This window comes from Trachymyrmex cornetzi, unplaced genomic scaffold (genome assembly GCF_001594075.2).
Source record: "Trachymyrmex cornetzi isolate Tcor2-1 unplaced genomic scaffold, Tcor1.1 scaffold67, whole genome shotgun sequence".
Classification (NCBI taxonomy): Eukaryota; Metazoa; Arthropoda; class Insecta; order Hymenoptera; family Formicidae; genus Trachymyrmex; species Trachymyrmex cornetzi.
Window position 1 is genome coordinate 3,651,134 of NW_017299992.1, and position 20,482 is coordinate 3,671,615.

At 31.1% G+C, this 20,482-nt stretch overlaps 1 protein-coding gene across 1 annotated transcript in view; it reads left to right on the forward strand.

Moving 5' to 3' along the window:
* Positions 1 to 20,482, forward strand: part of LOC108767365 (uncharacterized) — a 294,935-nt gene that overhangs the window by 10,598 nt on the left and 263,855 nt on the right. The window contains exon 2 of the mRNA XM_018517220.1: positions 4,888 to 4,938. Within this exon, the coding sequence (XP_018372722.1) occupies positions 4,888 to 4,938 (51 nt within the window). The remainder of the gene's footprint in view (positions 1 to 4,887; positions 4,939 to 20,482) is intronic.

Genomic DNA, 20,482 nt, shown 5'->3' on the forward strand with positions numbered 1-20,482 from the left:
GATGTACGAGTAGATGGAGCAAATAAAATGGAGTTATAGTTTTATTATTGGTTTAAATCGTGTAGTTTAAATCGTGTAGGGATATATTTAATCGAGAATTTATTGCTTTTCTGCCATTGTATAACGCATAATTTAATGAATATCTCAGTTATGATATAGAGTTCTGTTTAATTTTCACAAGAAAGTCTATTTTCAAGAAAATGATCATTTATTAATGTTTATAATAATTATGATTTATTAGTTCATTGCGAAATTCTGTCTCTGATATACATATATTAAAATACAAAATTTAATTGTGTTATCGTCTCATATTAAATTACATTTTTTTATGAAAAAGTTACGAATTATTAAAATATTTTACTAGAGAGAACAAAATGTGCAGAATATGTGATAGAGCGAATCACATTAAGCTCGACGAATTGATATTAAACAGAATATGAGTGTACGTGAACGCGTTTCTCTTGTCTAGAATCAAATATCATCTGCTTTCTGTAGTCGCCTAAAGCGCTCGCTGTAACTGAATAATTATCCGAATGGCACATCGGAGACGTCAGAGGCTTCCTCCGCGAAATGGAATTCCCGTTTCCTTTGTACGTGACCCGCCGATGGATTTTCCCGAGCGATACCCAAAGCTCTCGTGCCACATTTCATTCTGATTGATTTGTTTTCAATTCGAATGCTCCTGACTCTGGCTCAAGGCTGAATTAATCCTAGTAACGATATAGTCTAACCAATTCTTGTCTGTCAACCAATCGGTAATGGATTTCACTTGCGGCTAATGTCGAAGAAATGTACGCTGATAAGGCTTCGTTAAATAAATTTATTGTTGATGAACAGAGAGAATGGTATGTACGTATAAAGATATTAATCATGTTTGTAACAGAATTTAATTAAAACATCTGTTCTATTAGATAGTACGTAACAATCACTATATCATAATACTAATTATTTCTAGTACCTATTAAATAAATGATATAGTGATTGTTGTCTCTCTCTTTCCCTCTTTCAAGAATATAATTTTTTAAATACACTGTACAAAATAAAATGTTAAAATTAACACAAAAGTGTTAATTTTAGCATTTTTGCATATCTCAAAAAGTCCACTATACGTCTTTAAGTTAAAATTAACATTTTATTTTTTACAGTGTATATGTTAAAATATAGTAACAATAAATTTTTTTAACCACTTTATGTACATCTCCCTATTTTATTAATATTTTATAATTATATATTCTTTATGTTTTAAATATTGTCACTATTTGTTTTATTTACTTGCTCTCGAAAATCATTAAATATATCTGTACACTTTTTTTCTATGAAATGTAGTATGTTTGGATCAAGTTCGCTGTTAAATACATCGGTAAAAAGGCATTCCGCGCGAAGTTGTCACGTAATCTGGAACGTGTTCAAATAGAAAATAATTATACGGCATATCAGGTATCGGCAGGTCGACTTAATGCCATTACGAGTTAATAGACCGCAATGCCGATAAATTCGCCGGTAAACGCCCGTCGAAACTTCTCGTACGAGTCGGAGACTGGTAAGTGAGCAAAAAAAGTTTAGTCAACGGAACTCGAGTTGCAAGATGGTGTTTGGCTTCGTCAAAGTTCCTGTCTTATTGTGTGTCTCCTTTTTATTTCTTCACGGTTTTATCTTTTTTTTGTTTCTTCTACGACGGTTTTGTGATGCTTTCGACATTAATCGCATCTCGACCATAGATTTCTATTTTATACTATTAAACTGCTAAACTCTTTCGAAAAAAAAGTAACTTCGATTTTGACGTACGGCATGCATAATCCGTGACGCACATCTGCACATGCGTACATATACGCATCTTGATAGGCTAACCTAATATACTTAATCTAATATATTGAATCAATGGGCGAGTTCAAGCCAGCAAAGCGGCTAGGCATGCTTGTCGAACGAATGAGCACGATTGATTCTTTTACCTCTGTATTTAACCAAATATGTTTAATTGCTCAGCGAGTAGACCTAACTCATATCGATTCCCTTGTCATTTCTCACTGGGAATTGCTTTGCCGATTTGAACTCGCTATTTAACAGTATTAAGATCTCCAAGCAAGCAAGAAATCACATCAGGAAACCACAACTAAAGACTCAATTTCAAATTCTTAAGATGGCGATATTCTCGAAACTCCATTCACACGTGGAAGAATACCAGTAAATTTCAATAGGTCTTCTCAAATAATCTTGGAAGCAGCACTTACGTGTCTCACTATATAGCCATGAACAGAATTTAAGATTACATTTGCCCATGATACCGTATGGAGTGCATTCTTCATGGGAAGATGTTAATAGCGCTGTTTGTGTGTCATTCTATCTTCGTTATTCATTAAACATGAAACAAGAAAAGAATGACATAAATAATGCTAATAGCATCTTCCTGAACGCATCCATGCGACCATGGTGCGCAGGATATAATAGCTGTTGCATTCTTTCGGATTAATATTTGACGCATATGCAGAAACGCTATATATTAGGCAGGCATTCATTTTTTATAAGCTTGTATTAAGGAGTTAGCAGTCTAGTAGGATATGCATGCAAGATGTTTAATATTTATAGGTGCAACATTCGTAGGTAGGTAGAGCGGACTAAACTGAATCGAAAAGTTTTCTATCATTTTACAATTTTCGCAACAATTAACAAGATATTAATTTCTAAAGATCATTGAATAAGTGTGTATCCATTCGGCAAATTCTATCGCCAAATGCAAGCGCGTGGCATGATAGGATTGTCCAGCGCGGGGAGACATTTTTTTTCGCTGCTTATGCGTTGTCGATTGTTATAAACATTTTTCCGCACGCCTAGCAACTTATGACGGTCTTATTTTGCCTTGCGTTTATATTTGACGGTAGGACGTATTAATTCTTCAGTAATTTATAGAAATTAATATCTTGTTAAATATTACAAAAATCGCAAAAACTGCAAAATGAACTTTTGATTCAATTTTATCCATTCTACTTACTCATTACACCTAATAATGTCAAACACCCCGTACAGAAGTCTATGATCTCGATAGTCAAGTAAACAGGAAAAGGAAAAATAGTAGGGAACATTAGAGAACGAGAGTAAGTTAAAAAATAGGTTAAGAAAATTGGATGATTCAATTATTTGAAGTAGGTCGAGCTATTTTAAAATTTTATATTCGTAATGGAAAACTCGGAGCAATTACGAATGTTATAATGGTAATCAACGACGTTGCCAAATTTACCATCATCAATAGGAGGATTACATCGAAGCTTGCCAAGCTTAATTCTTTTCATTTCATCGTATACATATTTTTCACTTCGAAAAATTAAGACTAGTAAGTTTGATTAGGTACGTAATTTTTACGGATGGAACAGCTACACGAGCGTGGACTAGGAAGATTCAAATTATCCTTGCGTTTAATACGAGGCGAAGCTAGGCGAATATTTGGCTGTGTAATTTGTGCCCGTCGGTCGCTTATTACGTGATAAAATGTAAATGACAGTTTAAATTGAGCAGCGGTTTCAAGTGGAAATGTAACCAGAGAAGTGCTCAAGTCCGGTTCCATCGGCGTCCTCAGTTTACGAGGCAATTTTCGAGATTCAGAGCGACCGGGAAAATCCGTGAGCGTCGCAGCTGCAAAGGTGTTGCAATTGTCGCGGTTTCGTCGACTGCAATTGCGGGTCCAAAGAGTAAGGCCCCGCCATTCATGCCATGCTGCATTGGGTAGTCGTAGCAATTGGACTAATTACCAAGCGCAATTATCCAGAATTAATTGAGATAAACCGCTTAATTATCACGTCTCGTATAATGCTCGTTTGTTTCTCTGTATCTGTTAGCCGATTTTGGACAAGTGAAATGCCGTTAAATGCACGCTAATTATCATTAACGTGGCATCGAAGCATCAAAACTGACGACTGAAATGTCTCCGTTTCCGCCCTGAATACTGTAGGAAGTTGCAATTTAAAGATATTTAAATGTAAATCCGACGTAATCAACGTATCCAGTATGAATTATGTTCAGAATTTTTTAAAAGATGTAAAAAAATGTTTCAGTAAATATCAAATTCTTGAATACTAATATTTTAGACTTATAAATCCGTGCATAGACTTTTTTCTTTAATTACAGCATATTTTCTTAATATAAAATAGATATACTATATATTTTGTTATGTATTTTTTATTTTCTATTATAATACATAAAAATGAAGCGCGCAAAGACTACAAGAGAACTTAGAAAAATCGAGGAATAAATGCTTTGCGAATATCTATGAAAAGGATAAAATACGTTACAAATATAACGGCAATCAGTACGAATAAAAATGCATGTCGACTCGAAAAACATTTTAATTAATATCGGAATATATAGTGAGTGTGATGGTTGAATTAAATCGCCGCCAGATACGTGATTCTGTTTTGGACGTTTCGTCATTTTACCAAGATAAGTTCTTAACGGGAAGTTATTTCGCCTGGCTCATTCCATCGTACGGTATCGTTCATGATGTGGTTGCGACACGAAAGAAGCGACCACGTTCCGGCAAGCCAATTAAGATTTACGAATTTCAAGCAATGACGGGCATCCATGACGATACCGTTTGGACCGACGTTTCGCCATGAATTTATCGTTTTATCGTTTGTACTGTCGTATCAGAGAGCCGCGGCGATACCGTGCAAAAGGTCGCTTCGACATATCCGAAGCGGATTTATTTGCATCCGGAAATAGCCATGAGTTTGTATTTTGATGGCGTATTATACGATAATAATTTATCGCGGTCTACTTCTTCACTTACAGGATTAAAAGTATCTATCGACATGGCATGAACAATATGAGATTTATCGAATTTAACACCGATTATTATAAATTTATTGTCTTTCTGTACAGTTTCGTTTTTTCTTGCAGAGTAATCGCAGCCAACCGGCCATTGGACTGAAACAGACGCCGAAAGCGCGGGTAAGTGTTTGTATACTCTTTATATGTAATGTACGATTATTTCTCGCTTGAATCTATATTATATCTATATTTACTATATTAAACTAAAATTTATATTATTTTTGTTACCCAATATATTATTTTATGTTGTAACATATAGTAAATCTTGATATACTTACATGCATAGTACATACTGCTCTCTATATCATATTTGTTATTACAATTAATTCTGCGCTTTTAAGAAAATTTCTATAAAAGTACATCAGGAAAGCAAACAATAAACCTGATTGTAGAAACAACGGTATAAACCTAATCTAATAGAAATTAACTGTACACATTATAGAATTTTCCACAGCAAACCTTTTACAAAATCTAAGTTAACTAGGGTATATTAATCATACGAATAAGCAGTTAAATAATATATTGAGTTCGGCGGTAGGTATAACTACGCATTACGTGAAAACTTAAGTTGAAATTTAACCTCCACTGCTTATTTCATGGTCTATTTTTTTTGCGTGATAAAGAAATAGAAAATAGGGAGCGTGTATTTATCTATCTGAGAATATTATTAGAAATATTGAAGTAGTGCACATCTGATGGCACGTATACTTCAATTTAAAGAGAAAAATTAAAATAATAAAGTGTATATACTATATATTCAGAGTTACACATTTTGTAGATTATTGTATTTAATTAATTATTTCTATTATATTGTTGAAATAATATTATAATATTGTGATGATACTATGAAGCTATTTTTTTATGACAATAATTGACTATGAATGAAAAAATCTATTTACTTCCCCTCTCTCTCTCTCTCTTTCTCTTCTTCTTGCTATAGATTTTTTTGTTCATTACTCTTTCTCTTATGTACTTTTTCACCTTCTCAACTCGTCCCATTCCGTCAGTTAAATGAAAGTCGAAGGACTTGGAAAAAGGGAACGCTGGGAATGCACGGTAATGTCGACGGAACGACATGAAATCGCGCAGTGCAATTTCGTGAGATTGCTCGCGGAGGTAACTTGCCGGGAGGACTATCTTCGTGAAAAAGAGGTTCTTGGAAGGGCGCAAGGATGCGTGTATTTTTTCTTTTTTTGCATGATTTTAAGGTGTGTTTGTGTGTGGTTAAAAAAAGAAATACATAATAGTAGAATTTTGTAGGTCAGTTCTAAATATTGTTTATATAATATTTGTATTATTTTCTCTTTTAATAAAAAAATTTTTTGTATGAATGTATATAAAAATATATATACGTGCTAATCTGGTACTTAATAAGCTGAATAACTTTGGAATTAGAATATCTTTCCGAAAATTCAATTATTGTCGGGAAATAAGCCAAAATAAGTCAGATAGCATCATCGATATAAAATGAATAAAAAATACTTCTTCCCATTAAAAAAAAAATTTTTATTGATAATATGAAAACCAAGGATATTTAAGGTTACTCAAGGTCATTAAAGTATATCCCGCTAGTTATCCTACAATTTTTATAATAGATCTTAGTCTTCCTTATCTTTAACCGTTTTCAAGGAAAACGTGGTGAACTTTTTATCAGATTTATCCTGTATATTTATAAAGAAATTATACGAAGAAAAAATATATAAATATTTATAAAATATATGTACATATATGTACATATATAGACGTATTCGATAAATATTTATATATTTTTTTTATATAAAAAACTTTATTGGATTATTTTTTGATATTACTATTATTTCGATTTTTAAAGTGTATAAAATACATAAAATTTTTAATTCTTTTTTGTGAGACATCGATTACACTTTATGAGCTTGGATCGATGCATCAATCGACTGCATCTCATCGATTGGTAATTATCGTGGGTTGAGGGCTTGATCGTGTAGTTTGATTTGACTAGTTGGTAGGATAAGATTGTGCCCTGGAGGTTGTATCATCGGCATACATAAGGCGTCTTCGAATGTATATGTATACGAGAACATAGAGGTGCTAAAGTGTATGAAATATTAACGAATTTTTACGTATATATGCAATCTGCATCATAATATTTACAAGAAAATATTTTCTACAGAAGTAGAATAATTTACGTTAATATATTTATGTAACATTGTCTAAATCGAAGATTTTCTAAATTAACAGACTTTATAATTTATTTAATACATTTGATTCATTATGGCTACATAATTATTTCATATTGCTCGTAATTTGTTGGAAAATTTCATTTTTTATATTGAAGTTGTAATTTAAATTTGGCAATTTTTCTAAATTTATGATTTTTTAATGTACGTATATTTATAACGTTAAATAATTGTATGTAAATATAACACAAAATTCTAAAACATTTTATATAGATGATGAATAAATATAAAGATTTGAAATAAATTATTTTGCTTCTTTGTCGTAAATGTAAACATCTTCTTACAAGATTATTATATACATATAAATATTACTTTTAATATTATGTTTTAAAGGATCGTATATGTGAGAAGCACAACCTATAGAAATCAATGCCTTAAATAGTTATTACTTTTAATGTCATTTAATCGTTCTTGCTCAAGCAGCTATGAAACATTATTTATAATTTAGATTAGTCGGAATTGTAATGTACTGTCTTATCTTTTTTTTATAGCTGTACAAATTTACAATACAATATAGTAAAAAATACGATTTTTTCCTTTTGCTTTTGTATTCTTTTCTATAATTGAAGAATATTGATACAGATTAAATAATTTAACTTACTTTTGCAACATTGATATTTATTATGTTTATAATCGTACAGAACATAAATCATCGGGAAAACAAGAAATTAATTTATATTGTAGAAACATATAAATATTAAAATTATATTATTTCCATGTAGCTTTTTAAATCTATTGTGCAATAAAATTATAAAATCGCAACTTATAAATATATATATATATATACATATAATTCTATCAATTTGTTTATATGAAAATTTCACGTCAGAAAGTTGAAAACTATCACAACAATACATTTTATTTATATCTTATAATAACATTATTTTATCTAAAAATATAAACCGTGGGAGAAAGAGAGAGAAAGAGAGAGAGAGAGAGAGAGAGAGAGAGAGAGAGAATATTTTTCATGGATGCATGTCTTATCGATTAATCAGATTTATAATTACAAACATTTAAAAAATATATTTATTTCACATTATAATAATGACATTATAATAATGACATTAAGATAAAATCATTTGAAAGACATCCAAATCTTTATCTTATCTGATGAAATAATATTTATCACGGCATTGACCGTTAATGATTTAATGTTAATGAATTAAGTTAATGAATTAACCGATATTGAAATCAAGTCTATGAGACTTGATTTCAATGTCGGTTATTAATAAATTCTATAGCATATTTCTATGTCTTTAATAATTGAAAAAATATTATCTTAAAAAACTTTATTTATGCCAATAGTAAATAAAAAATTATATTATTTGTTGGATTGATCTCATTCTTCAACGATTTGTTCAACAAACCTCGCGGAATGTAGGATCGTTATGTTTATAATCTCAAAGCACGTAAAGTACCTGCAGTATAGGATAAGGTAGTTCGAGAGATAAATCGTGGAAATTAAGAACAACGGCAGTTAAACGCATACTCACTAACTGTAATTTTGCTAACACGTTCTCGTATTTTTCGTATAATGCGCGTCGCAGCCTGTCGCAGTATTTTTTCCCAGATGACAACGGCTGACGTTCTCGAGCCGTCTAGCATGATCTCGTAAATTTATTTCGTTCTATTCTCTGACATTTACCGAGATGCGCTTGACTCAGCTCGTTATGTTTAAATCTCAAAAGCGATTCAGCTCGTTAGTTCGATATTTTCCGATATAGGATAGCTTATCTTATTTCTTATTATAGCGAGAGAAGTTCATTTTTTAAAAATACATCTTCATAAAATTCTTTGTAAAATATATCTTTATTTTTCTTAAAATTATGCATATAAAATAAGGGGATGCACCGGATATTCGGCTAGTATCTGGTTTCTAGTAATATATATATGCCTTTGAAATTTTATATTGAAATAAATATATTTTTTAGAAATATATCAGTGATAATAAGTTTTCAAGGTATTCACACCATAATGTACATTATTTTAATATAAAATTTCGGCCACATATATTACTGGAAACCAGATACTAGCCGGATATCCGGTGTGCATTCCTATATAAAATATATTATATAAAATATTCTATACGTTCTATATACTTTTATTTGAAATTCTTTGATTAATGTAAAGAAACTGAACGATTCAATAGCTACGTTCAGTAGAAAAAGCAGCTTTGCAACTATTGTAAAATTCTTTAATATGATTGATCTTGCTCATAATATCTCACTGGATCTAAATGTACAAATCAATCATATTCAAGAATTTTACAACAGTTGCAAAGCTGTTGTTTCTACTGAACGCAGCTAATCTTACAATTAATTAAAATTCTTTGGACACACTCTATACATTTTATTTATAAATTTTTATTATCCAGTTTTATATTGGAACGGACTTAATTTCGAAGTATAATTCTTACATTTTCAATTATATATATAACTATAATAATAAATATTAATTTCTTGACATTTTATTATGGGAAAATTTTCTGTTGGTTCAGATGTTTATATATGAAAAAAGATATGGGAAGCTTTGGACATCGTGTATGTGTTTAATCTAAAAATATGTCTGAAGTCTCTCTACAAGAAATGTTACGAGGTTTTTGCATCTTCTTGTGTCTCTTTTCCTTGCTCCGTATTTTTCTTCTTTCGCGTCGACAGAGCTCCACGTTCTAGTTTCTTGTTATTAGATCTCTTTTCTGCTTCTAATGTATCTTGTGACGAGATGCAATGATTTGTCGTATACATCAGTGCTTATAATGATTAGTGTTTGTTATGTTTTCTCTTATTGGATTCCGTATATCTTCTACAGTTAAATATAGCATACTGTGCATCGTATATTTCTTGGTAACGTAATGAATTAGTTGGTTTGCTAATTACAATTACAAATAGCTAGGTGATCTTCTCGCGACCTCACCGAGTGTCGCTATAATGTTTTGCTCCTCCAATAATTTACCCTCCTCTCAAAGTACTTGCCTCTCTCTTCTTCTATATGCACTCATTCTACATATATACTCCATCACCTCATAATATGCAGGTAGCCAAGTATGTAGAATATAATTTTACAGTGTTAGAATCGATTGAGTTTCCTATATTATGCTCAAGCTTGTTATACTTGGTGATTGTTCGCACGCAGAGTCACGACTAGAAGGGAACTTTGAAACTGCGAATTTAATCTGGCTGTGCGGTACATCGATCGTCAGAGCTAAGGTGATCGAAACGTTTCTCGAATGTTTACATAGAGCTGTATTCTGGCGCAAGTCATATGTATTCTCGACACGTGAAACTCGTACTATCCGTAGAAGATACAACGTCGAGGAAACCACGGATTATATTTTGCGTTTGGTTCGAAATTCAGCGAATACATACACAAATCAGAGTTATTTCTTCGCTCGTATTTCGAGATAAAGTCGTTGACGGTAATCGTTGTTTGTCTCACGAAATGTCAAGTAAACGAGTTCTGTTACGAACCTTTCAAACTAGTGTTTTCTCTAATTACATTGCTATAAAGTCGATAAAAATATAACTTTTGATACGGAGATTGGTATATGTATTAGTTAATTAACTAGTAATTTACACATATGTATTAAACAACGATATCACATTTTCATAGATCAAATATATCACGAAACTATCTATTAAATTTTTATTAGAGTTTGTAATAAAGCTGTAATTCTTGAATTTCTTTTTTCAATTTTATACAAATTATAACAATTATAACAATTACGCAAATTATTTATGAGAAACTACACAATTTCTCACATTATACAAGTTGTAACAATTACACAAATTATTCATGAGAAATATTTATTATCTGCGATTAGTGACTTGTTTCAACTTATTTCATAAGAACTCTTCAGAATAATTCATTTACGAGAAATCTCGTTACTTTTTAGCAATAATGCATGCCATTTTATCATCAGAAGGAAGTATCCGTATAAGTAAATATTGTACTATGTTTGTTTTTGCTTCTTTTAGCGCATTGCAACAGCTATGAAACATTCAAGAAGCTTAGCTTCTTACTTCATCCTACCGATATAGTTGTAAGAGTACTAAAACGAGCTCATAGGAATATATTCTATAGCGGGATTTCTATCTTTCTGGTGCAAGCTCTATAGTATTCACCTTTATAAATCTGTTTGCGCTACAAACAATATCTATCACAGTTTTCCCGACACACCAATTTGCAGAATAAAATTTGTTCTGTTTACAGAAATTTGTTTTACAATACAGAGACTGTAAACTCGGTCATCTATCTATTCTATATCTTTGCATTTATATATGTATATTAAAATAAAGAAAAACAATTTGTTTATTATAACTTTTCAAACAACTAATTATACTGTAATTGAACTTTTTTACAAGAGATTGCGCAATAAGAGATTTGCTAATAAGCGATGTGTTAAAAATAATTTTACTGAGACAAACTTTTATTATTTACTTAACTTATTTAGCTAACTTTTCAGATACACTCGCTGCTTTATTTCATTCTATATTAATGGTATATTTAAACTTTGCCACGAGAAAACATACGTCGGTTTCCGTTAACTTGTCTGATCTTTCTATTCTAGATGACAAGAAGTTTAAGAAACGAATGTGCGATCTCTTCCTTCCGTGGCGCATTCATTTTGTAACATGCTCGTTCCTTTCGTTGTATTTTACGGAGTAGCCCCAGCTGCCGGCCGGAGGAAAGGCCGATAAATCTCAACCTGCAACGGCAGAGACCGTTGTAATAAACCACCAGAGCGACGAAAGCCGTCGGCACTAGCTCCGTTTCCCTTTGCGGGTATTAGGGATGCAAAAACGTATATTTCAAAATTCACGAAACGTTGCCCAAGTTAGAGCGCAACGCTAGTCGTGTTCCTCGAAACTGCAGAATCTCGCACGACGTATAAAGAAAACTTCGGAAATACGTTATACAAACTGAAGCTTCTTTCTTGACCGTAGCTAGTAAGATCCTGTGCTTTAGAGAGAGAAAAGTACTTTCCGATTACAAGAATTAAAAAACTTTTTCATTACTTGAAAACTCTACTATCAATAAAGATCATGAACTTTAGTTTGACTTTGTCAATTTCGTGTTGCGGATCCAAATCCATAAAACTCCATTTGTATTGCAATTTTATTCTTACACAATCAAAAAACTCACATGCGTAAAATGTAAACAAAGCTTTCGCACACTTTCATCAAGATATATTGTTTAATGCTTCTGTTTGCTTTATACGTGTCCTACATTTTCGTTGTTGAACATATCCAATAAAACATACCTACAATTGAATTTTATTTCGATTTATCGTGAAAAACTTTGTTATGTTTGATTGAGAAAATGTATCTTTCTATATTCATTTAATGCCGTAACTAATTGAAAGATATTCTAAAGATAAATATTAAAACAAATTTAAATGATCAGCAACGGATTTTCTTCTTTCCTTTTTATTCTTCTTCTATATAATTATTTATAAAAACAAGAGTTCGTTTAAAAAAATATTTAACGCTAAATAAGAAATCTTTTTGAAAACTTTATGTGCTTAGAGGAGATAAAAGAGAAACTATAGGTTTATAATAAGAGTTCTTTCACGACGTACAATTTAGCTCTTATTCCAGTTCGACGATCACCTCCTTTATCGAAGGATTAAATATTTTCTTCTTACGAAGAAATTCCCAGCCGTCTTTTGTACGCCATCTTTGTTGCTCCTCCTCGAGACGTTTCCTGATCCTCGAATTCCTGGTTTTTGTTTTGCCACTTTCCGAGTTTAGATCCGCGTTTTCGTTTCCGCTGTTCTATTTCTCACTTCTTATTCTTTGTTCATTGGATATCGTCTTCTTTTTCTGGCTTCTACTCTTTCATTGCTTTTTCATGAAGGAAGAATTCAAATAGTATCGATTCTTCAATTCGTTTTCTGCCGAATAGTCTTTCTAGATAATCGAGGTTTATGTTAGAGCGATAGGCATGTTTAAATTTTCATTTAAACGAATGCAATCATTTTTATGATTTGTTATTTCACGTCAATTTAACTTTCAACATTATTATAACGTAATTTATATATTTTACGATCATAAAATTTGTTACGTCAATAATTTTTAAATTGCGTCTAAAATTGCTTTTATTGCCCGGTTTTCCAAATTTCCTTTATTAAGATTTAATTTATAAATGTAACATAATATAAAATTAATTTGAAAAGAAAATAGCAAAAGCAGTGATACATTAAATTAATATAGAACAATTTTTCAAGCCAATCAAAGCGCAGCTGAATGGAAAAGACTAATTGCATCGGCTTATATAGTAGCTATATTTAAATGCACAAACATTTACTGGATACTCAAAATAATCCGTTTTGCTATGGAGTTATTGCATAACTTAAGGTTGCATTCTGAAGTTTAAAAATAATATCAATTAAAATATTAATAGAAAAAATATCTTTGATTAAAATTTGAAATCTGGAAAGTTGATGTATATATATGTTATATGAATATATACAACAAATTTTAATTTATTTAAAAATGGATCACTAAAATCTTTGGAAATCTATACAAGATTATTTTTAGTTAAAAAAAATAAATTTTTATTACAATATTTTGATTCAATATTGCTAGAAAAATTGGATAGCATCTAAATAATGAAAATATCGAAAGATTTGCAAAACTTTAAGAAATTATACTCATGTTATTGAAATTCATTTAAAATGTAATAACTGTTTGTATGTTTCTGTAGGAATACAGTTTTACTTCCGATTTATATTTGTCAAATTGTTTAACATAAATTTTATATATAGGTAATAGCAGAATCATCAGGCGGCGAAAGGAATTTTCGTCGGACTTTCAGGAATGTCTTTTATACGACCAATTTTCACATAAAAGGTAGAAGCTACAGATGGTCCATAGCAATACAAATAGATAGTAAGAATTGTTTCTCGCGCAGTTTGCAAATATTTTCGAATAGATGTGTAGCAGCAAAAGGTCTGCAATAAAAACAATTTTATAGCCACTTTTGGATGCGAATAGATTACGCAAAGAGAAATTTCAACTAATGGGTAGTTGTTTGTAGTTGATATCTCTGATATTATTTAATATTATAATTTTAAATATAATTTTCTATATATGCACGTGAAAAGTGTACGTGTTAAATAGTTAGTTGATTGTCAATGTTGTTTTACTCTATACACTATGCGCGAGAGGAATATACATATAAAAATTATATGAATAATGTTTATATATTTTAGTTTTTCAATAATGTTTCCCTCGATTTCATTTTGAAAATTCCGATATTTTATTTATGCTCTACCGCGTATGAGCGCGTTATTGGTTTCATACAGGTAGATATATAAAACGCGCTCGATATTTTGACAGGAAAGCAACGAAACCGGAATTCCACGTGTGGGGGCCCATAAATTTTTGAATTAATAAATAAGGCTAGTATGACAATGTTGATCGCGGATGACAAGGTGCAGTACGTCTAGATTATAAACTATCATCACTCGACATAACTTAACTAGTCGCAGATGCACTAGCTGACTAGCGTGACGTGACTGCGGTTAAGAACCGACCTCGTCTCGGTAGAAAGCACGCTGCGACAATAAATAGCCGTTGTGATGTGTGAGAAACAATAATGTTCAAAATAAATTTCACCAGATTGCTTTATGATTCAAATGTATTAAGTATTTAATAAATGCAGTCATATTTTGATGTAAACAATTCCATTTCAGAACTTACTATATTATTTTTAACTAGCTGCTTATTTTAACGATTTAAAATGATTAAATCTGATCCTAATCAAGATACTTCCATAAGATGCGGCAACAATTGAAGACCTAGAAATTTTTGTCCCTTTACTGTCTAAATTTATTTAACTAATAGTTATTGTCAGTCGGAAATAAAATATTTTATAAGTGTTAATTATTATCTATTAACAATTAATTTTTATTTACGTCGTATTCTGTTTCTCCTTTAAATTAATTGAAATTTTTAGCCTTAGTATTATTTGATAATTAATGTATTTATGACCCTTAACTGTGTGAAACGGTTATTGCGTACAATAAAAATTGTTTTATTAATAACTTTTTAATGAATAACAAACGGTAGAAAAGGTTAATGAGCTTGATCTTCTTGAGGGTCATTCGAAGGTCACTTGGGACTGACTGTGTAAAGGGAAAGGTTTATCTTGAATTTTTCTATACATAATAATAATTTTCTTTCATGCTTCTTTCCAATCTTGCCTCTTTTATTATGGATCCTCTTTGAATCTCGGTCAAAATTTCTATCAATTATTCATTTCCATCACTCACGCCTGCGTATACTGGGCAAGATCACGCACACCTCCGCGCTTGTTTACATTTCGATGAAAAGTTAAGAGGCTTGGATGTTGGTTTTCCGGCCTCGTCGAGTAATCAACTTTGCTGACCTAGAAAGTCAAAAAGGGCTTCGTTTACTTGCCGTTTCGCTCGCCCTCCTTTTGCTATCCGTTTCCTTCGCTGATGGGTTCCGTCTTATCCTCTTCGTAGCTTTCTCGAGAATACACTTCTTTTTCTGTCTGTCGTTTCTCGTTTACTCGCCCGTTTTCTCAATATCGTTGCTTATCTTTGTCCGTCCCCCCATTTTCAGTTTTGCAGCGTCTCTATACTCACCGGAACAGCGCAGCATCAGAATCCAGCGCGTAGATACGGTGGTATAGATAGTTAAAATCACGCTCGCGGGTAGTGACCGAAAACTTCAATATTTCGGTTCTTGCACCGAGAAAAGCAGACCGGAAACGGAGTGAAAGATATCGGCAGATGTTAAGAGATCGTATAAATAGAATGGAATTGAAGGTCGTGGAATGGTTTTGCAACGTGGAGAGACGTTGTGCAGCATTTTAAAGTCATCTAAGTTATGATATTGTACATCGTATATGATATCGTACATCGATCACTTTCGTTCGAGCTGTCATTGCAAGAAAACGAGTCAAGTGTATATTTACTTTTCAAGAATATTAATTGCTTCTTCTTAGAAAATATTATCGGCATGTCAAATAATGTGTTCTACGTATTTAAATAATTTGCTTTTTCGTCAATAAAAAATTTATATTGATTGTTAATAGTTCTCAAACATATTAATGATCATGAAAATTATTACTGGTTATACTTATTAAATCATTGTCTTTTTATTGAACAAGTACTAATTATAAGAAAAGCAATTTCTAAATCCGTATTTGAATTTACAATATGCACGTAGCGCAAAAATTAATAAAGAGATTTCTTTCTCTTCGTCATTTTCAACGCTTTAAATATTGTGAAAGGACCCTTAATACTACTAGCTTAGTTATCATTGTACCATCTCCTACCACCATTAGTAGACTTCTGTATTTTCATTCAACTTTTATGTAAGCCTCTGGCCTTTCTCTCATCCTTTAGCATTCTCCATCTTTCTTCTTTTCTTCTAGGTGAGGCAAGTTCCATTTCATTCTTCGATTCTTTGACTTAATTATCCAAGTAGTAATTTTTTATGCTAATTTGCATCTAACAAAGTGGAAGTGGTGTCGATAGTAAATGTAAGGAATTATTCCGACTGACTAATTAATAAGTCAAACTCGGATAGATTTACAATTGTGAGAGTTGCATTTAAAGAACGATATGAAAGATATACAAATAATAGTATTAATAATAATACAAATATTAGAGAAACCAATGGTATTAATACACTGTAACAAAAATGTTTTGTGTAATTTATATTATCTTGAAACAGTAAGCTATACTCTAGTTGACACCAATTAAAAGTAATTTAGCATCTATGTTATAATTTTGCACTCAACAGTGCTGTCATGCAATACAATGTAAGTATTATATTACATTTATATTGTTGAGTGCGAAATTATAACATAGGTGTTATAGATCGTTATGTATGTGTTACTTTTAGTTGACTGAAATTGATGTTGACTAGAATTATTTATATTTTCATTTACACTTGGATTTATATGTAGGAATAAGAGTCGTTTTTCTCGTAAAGATCAGCTTATCGAATGTCTATGTGACTAATATTTTATTGGCGTGAGAAATATATCGAACGTTATCGGCATCCAGCGAATATTGGAATAAAAGAAAGTAAATTTTTCACAGAAAAACCGTCTGTAAACCTTTAAGAATTTAATCGTTCTCCTGATCTCTGTGTCCGTCGCGTTCTCATAGACATCACTAGGGATTTATCTAAAGTTCGACTTTTCCGGGCTAAAACGGGTCTCGTGCATTACCTGGCACGATAGACGAGGAGCACGAAGTCAAGGGTCCCGAGCTTAAATCGAGTTTACTCCAATATCGAATTTCGCTGGAAGCAAAGTCTCCGGTGTATTGTCTTGAAAAACCGGAGACACAATATCGCTAGAGTTACTGGTTGAAGGTATTATATAGTTTACATTTACTTTACAAGAGCCAGCGAAATGTTGTCACCGTTTGATGAGATCAACGATCACATCAATCGAATTTTCAAGTCGAGTTATTTTATAACATTCACCTTATCGTTCATAATTTATATATAGCATCGTATAAAAGTTTAAAGGACATATAAAACTATAATTTATCACAATATCGAATTGAGATGCAGGATGGATGAATTTTGACAATATAATTTTGTTAACGCAATTATCTACAATCACATTACATGCATTTAACACGAAGTTGAGTAGTTGGCAAAAGTTACGATAGCCAGTTGCGTTTTTTCATTTAGTTTGCAATAATTTAAAGTTTATTTATTGTTGAAAAGAGAAACACAAAAAGAAACAAAATTTACATTTAATTTTATTAGAGACAAATTCATATATGAAGAAAACGAGATTCTTTATTACCTTTATGATGTTGCCATCTCGTGACTGAGAATAAAGCTGCAGCATACACACGAATACATCTGCGTTTTGCTGACGATTGCGGAGAGCAGGAATCTTCTGTATCGACATCCAATGCATTTTCTGCTATAGATGCGCTTCAAGGTTAGAAATACGAGCTTACTTGTGCCGATAATTCAGTTCTCTAAATCATTGTATGTGTATATATGATTGCTTTAAATTAAAAATCATAACTAGAAAGTTTGTTAACTCGGCGTGAGCTAGGTCGGGTATGTCACACCCAACACATTGATCTCTTTAACGTTTAAAATTGTTACTAATTTGATTAAAATTTTAATAAACATAATTTTTCTATATTTCTGAATATTTTATTTATAGTTTTTATTTAGTGGGAGATCCGTTGTGTCTTATGAAGTACTTTTAAATTTGGATACTTTTAGGTACTTTACCACCTAGCTCACGCCGGGTTAAATAATATTCAATTAGATAGAATTGAGAATTAGGTGGACATAAAATTATTTCAAGCACATAGTTCTTTTAACGATTATTATATTGTTTATTTCTTTGTCACTCACCTTATTATTATACATATCATGTATTTTCGGATCTAAATATATAAATTATGTTCTTTAATGTATCATATGATAGGATATCATTAATGGAGGGATATTTTATTCTTAAATCCAAACCCCTCCTATTGTGTGATTCCTTAACGATAGCAAGGATATATCATTATATTGTCGTTGCAGAAGAAGGTTTCATATTATATGGTAATAAAAAACTACATAACAACAATATGTATAACGGCATCGACCCTGTCGTTAAAATTACAAAATAAAGATCTAAAATAATATAATCTTGGATGTCGGTTTCGTGTTAAATATTATTATATACGGTATTAACATCGTGTGCTACAAATATACATGTAATAAGTTTATGTACGTGTTATTCTTATCTCAATACAATACGTCAATATTATTTAATTCGAGGGAGGAAAATAAGAATTATTGATTTAATATTAATATTGTTTTATTTTTAATTGCATAAAGTTACAATAAGATTAAGCATGTGAAGAATATTTTTGTGTTGTTATTAGAAATGTTTTTTAAAAAGATAAGTTTGTTCATGTAATTATTATTACATAAGTCTTTATCGTATAAGGTAAGCGTTGGAATATTATTACTTTTATTCTACTATTATAAACGTTGTAAGGATGTAAAACGCAAAAATGGTTAATGCGTACCGCCTGATTCTTGTAGATGTAGATTATTCGAAACACGCATCGCAACGTAGTCACGTCAACCAAAGTAGAAACTGAAACTGTGTGATGCTTATCTCTCTCCTACATCTATTATGCGCATATATTTAAAACTATCTTGCTATGTTTATTCTCCTCTGCATAAGAAGGCATAATCGTTCGTTTTCCTGTGCTTGTCCTTGAGCTTTGGTCTTGAATTAGTTTCTAGTCGTATATAGCGCAAAAAAACTTTTTCAAGTAATAAAAATTCACTCTCGTGCTCTTACTGGTTATAAATTTGAAAAATAAGTAAAAAAGATGAAACGTCAACTTTTCTTTAAATAAATTAGATTTTGATGCCTTTAGTATGTTTTGTATTACAATAATCATTTTATTCATTTCATTTATTACATTCTCTGCTATTTATTGATTAAAGCTAGGATTCATATGAAGCGAAATATGCGAAATTCGAGTTATGTAGACACTGAATGCGCTACATTGCAAACATAACAATATTCCAGTAAGAAAACAGGAAATTTCAAATAATTCCGTATTCACATGTTCTTTTCTCAAATAATTATTTCATTCTTTTGTAGATAGATGTTCTAATTTAATATAAAACAAGAAAAATAAAAAATATAATTGCAAATGGAACATTTCGTTAAATATTTGCATGTTCTAATCATTAAAAAATGAAACATTAAAATCTTTAATAATCTCGTGTCTCAGTATTCTTTCGTTCGTATATATTCCGTTATTCATATATATTATTCCAATATTATTTTATCCTTTTGTGTTAAAATAAAATTCCTTTATTAATTACACATGAAAACGAGATAGAATATATATAAATCGATATTTTATAAAAATCTTATAAATAGCAATTTATATTATGTACGCATATAAAAATATGTTCTTTGTACAAATCATATCTTATTATTTACGTTTTACGAATATGTGCTGAATATATGTTTTGATGGATAATGGAATTTTCATAATAAATGTAGCAGAATATTTAAAAACTGAATATGATTGAGTTTGAAATAAAATGCGAATCATATGATACATTTAATATATTAATAAATGTTCAATTAACAATTATACGCGTAATAAAAGCACATTTTTGTGTAATCTTATCTGATGGTAACATGTATGAATATTACACGTTTTCTCGTGTAAAATGGTAAAAGATAACGTTTACGTATTCTTCAATAAATAAGAGAGATGAATAAAAAAGGAAGAAGACACAGAGAGAGAGAGAGAGGAATTTACGTTCGAGTATTCGTCGTATGTATAATATGTATGTACGTTTGGTTTGGAGCAGGAGCGTTTGGAGCGGAATAGCGGATGCCCCGCTCTGGCCGCGCCGCAGACAGGCAGGCAGGCAGGCAGGCAGGCAGAGTGAGGGAGG